The following is a 13,171-nucleotide window of genomic DNA, read 5'->3' on the forward strand; positions in this document are numbered from 1 at the left end:
TTTCTCAGTATGGAAAATGATAACATGAATTCTCTAGTAGTCATTGGGCAAAAGACATGGGCAAGTGATTTATGAGTGAAGTACAAATGACTGATAATCTTGACTTCTTAAAAATATTTTTCTTTATTTATTTAAAAATGCAACTTGTCACACAGTTGGCTGTATGTTTGCTTTCTTACCACCTATAACATTTCCCAGAATAGAATAACCATCAATCTGTACAGAAATGATTAAATTAAAAAAAAAGAAAAATCACCTATCTTTGAACAAGTTTCTCCTCATCTGTTCAGTAGCCTTCATTTTATGTATTTCCTGCATAAGTATTATGTGTTACTGGAATTTGTCTATGACATTAGTGGTACTGTGCTTGTGCTTGATGAGTGACTGTCCTTTAGAATGGAGCACAACCTGCAGGGCCATTTAGCCTCTTTCAAAGCAATCTACCAACTTTTTCACCCACTCATTGTGTGATCAGAGACAATTTATTTTAACTTCCCTGATTCTATTTCCTTATCAGTGAAATGAGGAAATAATATAGTGCCTAGACTGTTAACAAAGAATCAGTCGGGTACATACCTAACCTTAGTAGAGGCTTAGCATGTTGCTGTTGTTGTTTTTCTCTTTGTTATATTCTAGAATAGCTTGCAAGAAATAGAGTGAGTAGAAGAAAACAAATACTAAGAAAAAAAGGTAGGAACTGATGAAAGAATTTTTAATGACTCATTGTATTAAACATGCTAGCAAAGTAAACTTTCCGCATCATTGGCCCTAGAGCCTCTAGTCCCTTCAAATTGACTTGGCCTCCAATATGGTAAAGCAGAATGAGGTCATCACCCTGTAATGATGCATGTTTTTCTCAAAGGAATGAGTAAATTAATTCTCAGTGAACTGACTAAAAAGGAAATCAGTCATTCTTTAATCAATCAACCAACCAATAACAAAGCAGTTCTCCCAAATCTGAGGCTAGTGGAACATCAGAAGGTAGAATTGAGTCCTTGCTTTCATCTCTGCCAAGTTTCTGAGCTCCATTTCTTAAACCATAAGGTAGAGTCAATATTCCCCATGTATGTTTGGTGTAAGAATCAAGTCAATGTGTATGACAGCTTTTTGTAAACACTAAATCACTTTACAAATTTAACATGATTTCTCTGCTTAAACATCATTCATTGTTCATTATCTCATTTCAAATGTCATATCTTGCTGATCTTTTGACCAGTACTTTTATCTAGAGTCAAACACTGAGAATGGCAATAGAGTCAAATAATTTTATGATTCAAATTGGGAGACCCCTACTTTATAATTTATTAGGTCTGTGGTCAGCAACTTCTAAGCTTCAAATTGAAATCTTAGATGTTTCTAAAATATTAAAACTTGGAGTAGCCATCATATTCTGTGTACATATTTTTAAAACCGGTAGGGAATATATGAAGACAATTGAATTTGTTACAAATTTCTTCTGAACCTGGCTGATATGACACATATCAATATGTATTTCACAGTTATACATCTACAGAGGAATGTTTAGAGATAAGATCAAAGTAGCCATCCTTATTAATCACACATTGTGTATTGCCTTCTGCCTCCCTCGTCAGCCTTTTAAATCAACTACATCTGGTTTTTGGTTCTTAAATGTGCCATTATCTTTTGCATTAAAAGGGAGTTACTCCAAGAGAGAGCAGCCCCACTTGATTAAAAAATAATTAACTAGAGTTATAGACATGTTACTAATCACGGCAGCCCAAATAAGAATTTTAGTATAGGTAAGAGACCTACTATATTGCTACAACAGGTCAGCAGAATTGGGATGAATGCCTACATAAAGTAGCTCTTTTACTTTGCTGGTGTTAACTTCACAGAAAAAAAAAAAAGCATTAATACAGAATAGATAGAAGCTAACAAAGATAGGATCACAAAGAAGTAGCTGAACCTTGATGTACTAACCCTGTCCCAGATGGTGTCCTCCTTTATGGAGAATGAAACACATGATTATATTACACCCAGAGCAAGTTAAGCTCTGGGAAATAACTCCCACTAACCAACTGCATAAGAAATTGGTATATAGGGATGCCTAGCTAGCTCAGTTGGTAGAACATGCAACTCTTGATTTCAGGATTATGAGTTCAAGCCCACATTGGGCATAGAGCCTACCTAAGGGGGGGGGGAGAAAGAAAGAAATTGATGTATAATTATCAGGCAGATCTTTATTGGAGCTCACTTATCAGTGAATTGTCTCTCAGTAGAGAAATCTACGTAGGAAACCAAGTTGTTATTTGAACTTTCTTGATAAGCACGGTGTGTGACACTGAATAAGTTTGGTGATCTAAATCACTGCTATTCAAGGAAATTGTTTTCATTTTGCAAACAAGGTAAGAAACTTCAGAATGTGAGCAAAAGCTTTAGAGCATCATTTTCTTCATTGAGAATGTCTTACTCCTATACACAGATACAAGCACACACACGTACATACTATATTTGTAGAAACAGTGTGCTTTGCGACATAGATAATTTGAAGTCTGGCACAGTTTCTTCATTTCATGACAGACTGTTCACAAACAGGTCTCATATACACAGTTATTCTGTGGACCACACTTTGAGAAGCACTGGTCTTTGCCTAAGTCAGAATTACATTGGGAAGATTTTAAGATATATAGTTGTTTAGTATATACCCTTGAAAATTCTGATTCAAAGCTCTGGTATGTCATACATTCATCTGCATTTTAAAAATGCTTCTCATGTAATTTTGATAAATATACAAGGTTGAGGAGCTACACAATAAAATGCACAGAGTAGTTAAATAGTGCTAAGCTGAATAGGTTAGAGATTGAGAACATGGATTTTGGCATTGGGAGTTGAGTTATTGTTTCTTTTGGGTACATTGCTGTGGATTTTCTAGGCCTCAGTAGTCTCATTTATAAAGCAGCTGTAACAATACCTACCATGTAAACTTGTTGTAAGGTTTAAGTGCTGTTATAAAGAGAAAGCTCTTAGTTCAGAGCCTACCACATACACAATTGATAAATGCCAGCTATATATGGTGGATATTAACACCATGATGGAGATTTACCTGTCATTTTTGATAATATACCCTTTCACAATTTCCCCCCCAAAAAGTTAAAAGATGTTATGAGGAGAAAGGAAACGTGATACAGAATCCAAAACAACAGATATCTGATGCTTTGACCTATCCTTGTTTCCACTACCTTTCCATCATTGTTTGAATATTCTAGCGCAATTGGAATAAACCCAAGTTAGAGATCTTACATTTTGTCAAGATAATTTATAGATATTTATTCTAACCTATGTTGTATTTGTTTTCTAATAAATGTAGGTTGATTTCCCCCCCTCTACTTCTAATCTAAACATAAAGAATGAAGGAGAGTTACTTTATATTGACCAAGAACATAGTCAGAATTTATTTATAACAATATGAGTTTGATTCTGACCTTTCGTTTTCTTTCACTTGGGGCAGATTTATGTTTGATAAATAGAAATAAGCAAAAGATGGTGTTAGAAAGTGAGTTGCCAAACTTTCACAAAGGGGAATTTAGTTTTAGATTATATTTATTACATGACAATAATGTTTCTATGGATTATAAAATAGTGGATCTATTATGGTTCACTAAATCAGTAAAAATCACGTAGCTGTTAATGATTTGGAACCCGGTTTGTGAAGCACAACTTGGCAGAGCTATCAAGTGTTTAAGAGTGTTGGTATGAAAGTTAAGGACTTCAGTATTGAAATCCAAGTCTGGCTGTTTTTGTGGTGTGTGGCCTTGGACCTGACTTCTCTGGGATGCAATTTCCCCATATATGTGTAATTGGGTAATAAAATGTAGTCACCACACAGTGTGTGTGTATGTGGGGGCAGGGAGGATGGTGGATTGAGTGCACTGACAGGAAGGTGTAGGCTTCTTCTATATTTTTCTAACAGTGCTTATGCTCAACTTTATTCTCTCTGGTGTCTAGCAGCCTCCCTCCCAGTAAGTCACTTAATAATTCTTCCAGGCCCCCATGGAACAATTTATTTTACAACCATAGTATTCTCTAAGATGGCACCATAGAGGACTAAATGTTACCCAAGGTGAGGAGGGTAAATGCTGCATTATGGGTTATACTTTCACAGTGCCTTTTTTTTTTTTTTTTTTTTTTTTTTTTTTTTTTTTAGCTTTCCAAGGAGCACAGAGAATGGTTTTAGCTGGCTCTGTGGCTCTGCAGCCCATTTAGTATATTGTTGCCTACACTTTACCATTCCCTTAAAAGCTGTGTTTTGGGCATCTGCCCTCCTCCCACTGCTTGTGTAATTCCCCTAACCTAGCATGGTCTTTTACTTTTCATTACAGAAATGAAAGCAGGAGGCCGAATTTCTCTCAAAGATGACTGGTCAGTATGGTATAAGGAAAAGACCAGAGAACCAAGACTGATTTAAATATCGTGCAAACACTGCTGCATTCTTGCTGGGTGACCTTGGGCTCATCAATTGACCTTTGTCTAATTCTGTTTCCTCAGCTACAAATAAAACAAACAAACAAAAAACCCCATAAAAAACAATGAGGCCATCTGTGCCTCACTCACATCTTTGCTGTGAGGGTTGAAGGAGTTGTAGAAAACATGAAAGCACTATCCACGTACAAATTTTCATTATCATTGTCATGATTATATCTATGTATCAGTATATTAGGAGTTTGTTAGCCACTAGGTTCCTGTGTGCTCTGCTCCCATTTTCCCAACTCCCAGAAATGCAGAGGATCCCTGCCAGATGGCTAATTTGCCAGCTGTGTCTTGTTTTGTCATTGTAAATATTACATGCTCCAACTGAGAGACTTTGCTTATAATGTAGTATGTTTTGTCCTTTATCTCCTGCAGATTGAGAATTACATTGTGGAAAATATGAAGTCGGAGATGGCCCAGATACAGCAGAATGCAGTTCAGAACCACACGGCCACCATGCTCGAGATAGGAACCAGCCTCCTCTCTCAGACTGCAGAGCAGACCAGAAAGCTGACAGATGTTGAGACCCAGGTACACCCCTGGGCCAGAGTCGACAAACTCTTAACTGAGAAGATTTTTTCCCCTTTAGCTTTCTCCATAAACACAGAGCACATTTCATCACTGAGATTGGGGAAACATATACATTTTTGTTTATTGGTAATAACAACAATGACTGCTTGACGTGCTATGCATGTTTCTTTTATTTAACGAGGATTGGTATATTTAGCTTTGCATGTTTGCAAAAACAGGACTGGCAAAGGGCTTAATCAGCATTGAAATTCAAACAAACACCGCAGCTACCAACTGTGATATGATATGTGTCAAACAGAATAGCCATTTGGGTCAAATTGGTGCCTTTGATGTACATTTTTGACCTGTCCTGTTTCATCTCTAGTAAGACACTAGCCACAACGGCACCTGCAGAGGTTTGGTGCATTCAGGCGACAAGCAGGGAAATCCAAATGAACTGATCAGCAATGTGTAGATTCTTTTATTCATGATTTTATGAGAAGTCAATTAAAACTCATTTTACAGTCATACTTATTTCAGTACATATTAGTAAAATGCCCTTTAATCATCAGTCACAAACCTAACGTTACAGTTTAGTGGAAATATTTTTGATGATATGAAGATGATCTCTCGGTCCCCTTTTCACTATGGAAATGGTTATTTAATTTACCATTCTGAAACCCAGAGGATAAGTGTATCTCAGTGTAATTGATTTCTGGAAGCAAAGCTGAAATATATTGTTAAAAGACAAACTGAAGCACATCAGAATTTTCAAGAATTTATTTGGGCATCCATCAACTCATAATGAGCAGCACTTAGCTCAAAGTGGTTAGGAGAACTCTACTGTGGGAGCTAAGGGAAAGGCTTGAATAGAGAAGATACAGAAGCAAAGCAAAGCAATCATTTGACTGACTGTAGCCAGTTGCCTTATTTGAGGGATCCTGGTTGGCTGTAATTGATTGTTTTTAACTTTTATTTGCTTGGATTTAAATGTACTGACTTTGCTTTAGGCTTCGGTTTACTTATGTAGGTTACCAAGGCATTAGAGCCACCTCAGTCTAATGGCCTCCTTATTTAAATTAATTTTAATAATATAATTCAAAAACAAGATGCAACCCTATTTCTATTTTATTTCATTTCTGTTAATGGTGTCATAGATCATATAATGATATTTAAATATAAATAACAATGACAGTTTATATGGATACAGAATTATATATTATACAAGCAACTTTCCCAGGTACAAATGATTTTTATGAAAACCATTTAAAGCTGACAGAGGTCAGAAAAGTTTGAACAGTTTTCTTATATTGGTATAGCTAGTGAACTGAATCTGGCACTCAGGTGGGGGCATTCTCAATTTTTTGCTTTTCTATCCCTTTTGATTAGTAATGCTAATAATTAGACTAATTAAATAATAATTTAAATGTGGATTATACTGGAGAAGTGGATCACATGGACTTTGGAAAATATTTTTCGCTGCACCCTATTATCAGATAACCATAGGCAATGAGAAAGGGAAGACTACATATTATAACTAAAAAGTCTGAGACTTTATTTAATCATTTATCATCATACGAAGCAAGCTTGGTGATCTGCAAACATGGACTTCTGGTAGTATAAATGATAGGAGTTTATTTTCTCTTATTTTTATAAGAACAGAATCTCTCACCATCTTCTACAAAGCATTCTACATATTCAAAAACTGGAGCAACACAGTTAGTACTACCATACTTGAGTGAACATTTGAAATTTTTATTCATTTATGTTATAAGATTGAATGACCTACATGACAGGGGTTTATTTTTTCTATCCCCCAAATCGTTTTGAGTTGTTTTTGTTCTCTTTCCACCTAGGAATTGGAGTTGTGTATGTTGGAATGGGGGGAATCCCACCATCAGCATATTAATCTCCACCAACTGTTAAGATGCATGCTATGTAAGATTTTAAGAGATAACAACTTGTTCTGGACCCTTAAGGCTAAGAGATAGGTACTTATGGAAAAGAGTACAGAAAATTCATAGGAAAAAAAAAAAAAACCTCTCTGTGAGGAACAGCTAAAACTAAATAGTCATTAGAGGCCAATAAAAATTTATTAGATGCACCAAGAAAAATTTTAAGACAGCTAAAACCTGGAAAATATCTTAAAAATCACAGATCTGTCAGAACTTCCCATGAGGGGGAGGTAGAGAAGGAAGACAATGGCTCAGACCAACTACTTCCTACATTAAGAAGTAAATCCTGGGCAGTCACGGTGGCGCAGCGGTTTAGCGCCGTCTGCAGCCAAGGGCGTGATCAGGAGACCCTGGATTGAGTCCCGCGTCGGGCTCTCTGCGTGGGGCCTGCTTCTCCCTCTGCCTGTGTCTCTGCCTCTCTCTCTCTCTGCACCTCTATGAATAAATAAATAAAACCTTTTTCTTAAAAAAAAAAAAAAAAAAAGAAGTAAATCCTGAGTGTTCATCTTCGTTTTAATGTCGTCCAATTGTCTGTGCTATCTGTAGAGCTGTCATGCTCCAAAACATTTTCATGTAAATGTATATACATGTGTTATTTAGTTGACCCTTTGCAACAGAACATGTACTACTTAGACATGACCATTTAGGGGCACTCAAGTACGGATTCAGGGGCAAATTTACAAAAGGAATCCTAAATTATTCCTTAATCTAAATGCACTCTATTTTTTCATATTACATATTTTTTATAAAGAAGGACCAGTAGATCCTTTTGTGCTATGCAGGTATGCTTTTAGGTTTTTGCTCCCATATTAATCCTATTTTGTTTCACATAGGTATGTGTTGCTTTTCATAAACTGATTTCCAGTTCTCAGTTAGTTTGGGAACTTAAAAAAAATTTTATTTTTATTTTTTTATTTTTTTTATTTTTATTTTTTTTTCGACCTGAGATTTATTTTTATTTTTATTTTTTTTATTAACTTTTATTGGTGTTCAATTTACCAACATACAGAAAAACACCCAGTGTTCATCCCGTCAAGTGTCCACCTCAGTGCCCGTCACCCATTCCCCTCCAACACCCGCCCACCTCCCCTTCCACCACCCCTAGTTCGTTTCCCCGAGTTAGGAGTCTTTATGTTCTGTCTCCCTTCCTGATATTTCCCAACATTTCTTTTCCCTTCCTTTATATTCCCTTTCATTATTATTCATATTCCCCAAATGAATGAGAACATACACTGTTTGTCCTTCTCCGATTGACTTATTTCACTCAGCATAATACCCTCCAGTTCCATCCACGTTGAAGCAAATGGTGGGTATTTGTCATTTCTAATTGCTGAGTAATATTCAATTGTATACATAAACCACATCTTCTTTATCCATTCATCTTTCGATGGACACCGAGGCTCCATCCACAGTTTGGCTATTGTGGACATTGCTGCTATATGTGTTTCATTGCATCTGTATCTGTGGGGTAAATCCCCAACAGTGCAATTGCTGGGTTGTAGGGCAGGTCTATTTTTAACTCTTTGAGGAACCTCCACACAGTTTTCCAGAGTGGCTGCACCAGTTCACATTCCCACCAACAGTGTAAGAGGGTTCCCTTTTCTCCGCATCCTCTCCAACATTTGTTGTTTCCTGCCTTGTTAATTTTCCCCATTCTCACTGGTGTGAGGTGGTATCTCATTGTGGTTTTGATTTGTATTTCCCTAATGGCAAGTGATGCAGAGCATTTTCTCATGTGCTTGTTGGCCATGTCCATGTCTTCCTCTGTGAGATTTCTCTTCATGTCTTTTGCCCATTTCATGATTGGATTGTTTGTTTCTTTGCTGTTGAGTTTAATAAGTTCTTTATAGATTTTGGAAACTAGCCCTTTATCTGATATGTCATTTGCAAATACCTTCTCCCATTCTGTAGGTTGTCTTTTAGTTTTGTTGACTGTATCCTTTGCTGTGCAAAAGCTTCTTATCTTGATGAAGTCCCAATAGTTCATTTTTGCTTTTGTTTCTTTTGCCTTTGTGGATGTATCTTGCAAGAAGTTACTGTGGCCGAGTTCAAAAAGGGTGTTGCCTGTGTTCTCCTCTAGGATTTTGATGGAATCTTGTCTCACATTTAGATCTCTCATCCATTTTGAGTTTATCTTTGTGTATGGTTAAAGAGAGTGGTCCAGTTTCATTCTTCTGCATGTGGATGTCCAATTTTCCCAGCACCATTTATTGAAGAGACTGTCTTTCTTCCAATGGATAGTCTTTCCTCCTTTATCGAATATTAGATGACCGTACATTTCAGGGTCCACTTCTGGGTTCTCTATTCTGTTCCATTGATCTATGTGTCTGTTTTTGTGCCAGTACCACACTGTCTTGATGACCACAGCTTTGTAGTACAACCTGAAATCTGGCATTGTGATGCCCCCAGCTATGGTTTTCTTTTTTAAAATTCCCCTGGCTATTCGGGGTCTTTTCTGATTCCACACAAATCTTAAAATAATTTGTTCTAACTCTCTGAAGAAAGTCCATGGTATTTTGATAGGGATTGCATTAAACGTATAAATTGCCCTGGGTAACATTGACATTTTTACAATATTAATTCTGCCAATCCATGAGCATGGAACATTTTTCCATCTCTTTGTGTCTTCCTCAATTTCTTTCAGAAGTGTTCTATAGTTTTTAGGGTATAGATCTTTTACCTCTTTGGTTAGGTTTATTCCTAGGTATCTTATGCTTTTGGGTGCAATTGTAAATGGGATTGACTCCTTAATTTCTCTTTCTTCAGTCTCATTGTTAGTGTATAGAAATGCCATTGATTTCTGGGCATTGATTTTGTATCCTGCCACGCTACCAAATTGCCGTATGAGTTCTAGCAATCTTGGGGTGGAGGCTTTTGGGTTTTCTATGTAGAGTATCATGTCATCGGCGAAGAGGGAGAGTTTGACTTCTTCTTTGCCAATTTGAATGCCTTTAATGTCTTTTTGTTGTCTGATTGCTGAGGCGAGGACTTCCAGAACTATGTTGAACAGCAGTGGTGAGAGTGGACATCCCTGTCTTGTTCCTGATCTTAAGGGAAAGGCTCCCAGTGCTTCCCCATTGAGAATGATATTTGCTGTGGGCTTTTCATAAATGGCTTTTAAGATGTCGAGGAAAGTTCCCTCTATCCCAACACTCTGAAGGGTTTTGATCAGGAATGGATGCTGTATTTTGTCAAATGCTTTCTCTGCATCTAATGAGAGGATCATATGGTTCTTGGTTTTTCTCTTGCTGATATGATGAATCACATTGATGGTTTTACAAGTGTTGAACCAGCCTTGTGTCCCAGGGATAAATCCTACTTGGTCATGGTGAATAATTTTCTTAATGTGTTATTGGATCCTATTGGCTAGTATCTTGTTGAGAATTTTTGCATCCATGTTCATCAGGGATATTGGTCTGTAATTCTCCTTTTTGGTGGGGTCTTTGTCTGGTTTCGGAATTAAGGTGATGCTGGCCTCATAGAACGAATTTGGAAGTACTCCATCTCTTTCTATCTTTCCAAACAGCTTTAGTAGAATAGGTATGATTTCTTCTTTAAACGTTTGATAGAATTCCCCTGGGAAGCCATCTGGCCCTGGACTCTTGTGTCTTGGGAGGTTTTTGATGACTGCTTCAATTTCCTCCCTGGTTATTGGCCTGTTCAGGTTTTCTATTTCTTCCTGCTCCAGTTTTGGTAGTTTGTGGCTTTCCAGGAATGCTTCCATTTCTTCTAGATTTCCTAATTTATTGGCGTACAGCTGTTCATAATATGTTTTTAAAATCGTTTGTATTTCCTTGGTGTTGGTAGTGATGTCCCCTTTCTCATTCATGATTTTATTAATTTGAGTCTTCTCTCTCTTCTTTTTAATAAGGTTGGCTAATGGTTTATCTATCTTATTAATTCTTTCAAAGAACCAACTCCTGGTTCTGTTGATCTGTTCCACAGTTCTTTTGGTCTCGATATCATTGAGTTCTGCTCGAATTTTAATTAACTGTCTTCTTCTGCTGGGGGTGGGGTCTATTTGTTGCTTTTTCTCTAGTTCCTTTATGTGTAAGGTGAGCTTTTGAATTTGAGATCTTTCCAGTTTTTGAATGGATGCTTGTATTGCGATGTATTTCCCCCTCAGGACTGCTTTTGCTGCATCCCAAAGATTTTGAACGGTTGTATCTTCATTCTCATTAGTTTCCATGAATCTTTTTAATTCTTCCTTAATTTCCTGGTTGACCTTTTCATCTTTTAGCAGGATGGTCCTTAACCTCCACGTGTTTGTGGTCCTTCCAAACTTCTTGTTGTGATTAAGTTCTAATTTCAAGGCATTATGGTCTGAGAATATACAGGGGACTATCCCGATCTTTTGGTATCGGTTCAGACCCGATTTGTGACCCAGTATGTGGTCTATTCTGGAGAAAGTTCCATGTGCACTTGAGAAGAATGTGTATTCAGTTGAGTTTGGATGTAAAGTTCTGTAGATATCTGTGAAATCCATCTGGTCCAGTGTATCATTTAAAGCTCTCGTTTCTTTGGAGATGTTGTGCTTAGAAGACCTATCCAGGGTAGAAAGAGCTAGATTGAAGTCACCAAGTATAAGTGTATTATTATCAAGGTATTTCTTCAGTTTGGTTATTAATTGGTTTAAATATTTGGCAGCTCCCACATTCGGGGCATATATATTGAGGATTGTTAAGTCCTCTTGTTGGATAGATCCTTTGAGTATGAGATAGTGTCCCTCTTCATCTCTCACTATAGTCTTTGGGGTAAATTTTAATTTATCTGATATAAGGATGGCAACCCCTGCTTTCTTTTGAGGACCATTTGAATGGTAAATGGTTCTCCAACCTTTTATTTTCAGGTTGTAGGTGTCCTTCTGTCTAAAATGAGTCTCTTGTAGACAGCAAATAGATGGGTCCTGCTTTTTTATCCAGTCTGAAACCCTGCGCCTTTTGATGGGGTCATTAAGCCCGTTCATGTTCAGAGTTACTATTGATAGATATGAGTTTAGTGTCATCATATCTACTCAGTCCTTGTTTTTGTGGATTGTTCCACTGAACTTCTTCTTAAAGGGGAATTTTAAGAGTCCCCCTTAAAATTTCTTGCAGAGCTGGTTTGGAGGTTACATATTCTTTCAGTTCCTGCCTGTCTTGGAAGCTCTTTATCTCTCCTTCCATTTTGAATGAAAGCCTTGCTGGATAAAGTATTCTTGGTTGCATGTTCTTCTCATTTAGGACCCTGAATATATCCTGCCAGCCCTTTCTGGCCTGCCAGGTCTCTGTGGAGAGGTCTGCTGTTACCCTAATATTCCTCCCCATAAAAGTCAGGGACTTTTTTTCTCTTGCTGCTTTAAGGATCTTCTCCTTATCTTTGGGATTTGCAAGCTTCACTATTAAATGTCGAGGTGTTGAACGGTTTTTGTTGATTTTAGGGGGGGATCTCTCTATTTCCTGGATCTGAATGCCTGTTTCCCTTCCCAGATTAGGAAAGTTTTCAGCTAGGATTTGTTCAAATACATATTCTGGCCCTCTGTCCCTTTCGGCGCCCTCAGGAACCCCAATTAAACATAGGTTTTTCTTCCTCAGGCTGTCATTTATTTCCCTTAATCTATCCTCATGATCTTTTAATTGCTTGTCTCTTTTTTCCTCAGTTTCCCTCTTTGCCATCAACTTGTCTTCTATGTCACTCACTCGTTCTTCCACCTCGTTAACCCTCATCGTTAGGACTTCTAGCTTGGATTGCATCTCATTTAATTGATTTTTAATTTCTGCCTGATTGGATCTAAATTCTGCAGTCATGAAGTCTCTTGAGTCCTTTATGGTTTTTTCTAGAGCCACCAGTAGCTGTAAAATAGTGCTTCTGAATTGGCTTTCTGACATTGAATTGTAATCCGGATTTTGTAACTCTGTGGGAGAGAGGACTGGTTCTGATTCTTTCTTTTGAGGTGAGGTTTTCCTTCTAGTCATTTTGCTCAGTGCAGAGTGGCCAAAAACAAGTTGTATTGGGAAAAGGAGAAAAAGAGAGAGAAGGAAAGAAAAGAGAAAAAGAAAAAAGAGAAAGAAGAAAAAAGGGAAAAAGAGAAGAAAAAGAAAGAAAAAGAAAGAAAGGAGAGAATAGAAAAAAAGGGTGGGGTGGGGTGGGGGAAGCAATCAGAAATCAAGAAGAAAGAGAGAAAAAAAGCACAAAACAAAACAAAAAAAAAAAACAAAAACAAAAAAACAAAAACAAAA

General features: G+C 37.2%; 1 protein-coding gene across 2 annotated transcripts in view; it reads left to right on the forward strand.

Annotated features, from left to right (window-relative positions):
• The window catches only part of ANGPT1 (angiopoietin 1), a 251,120-nt gene that overhangs the window by 140,568 nt on the left and 97,381 nt on the right, over window positions 1-13,171 (forward strand). For both annotated transcript variants that reach the window (XM_041768997.1, XM_041768998.1), the window contains exon 2: window positions 4,864-5,019. In XM_041768997.1, coding sequence (XP_041624931.1) covers window positions 4,864-5,019 — 156 coding nt within the window. The remainder of the gene's footprint in view (window positions 1-4,863; window positions 5,020-13,171) is intronic.

This window comes from Vulpes lagopus, chromosome 9 (assembly GCF_018345385.1).
Source record: "Vulpes lagopus strain Blue_001 chromosome 9, ASM1834538v1, whole genome shotgun sequence".
Taxonomy (NCBI): Eukaryota; Metazoa; Chordata; class Mammalia; order Carnivora; family Canidae; genus Vulpes; species Vulpes lagopus.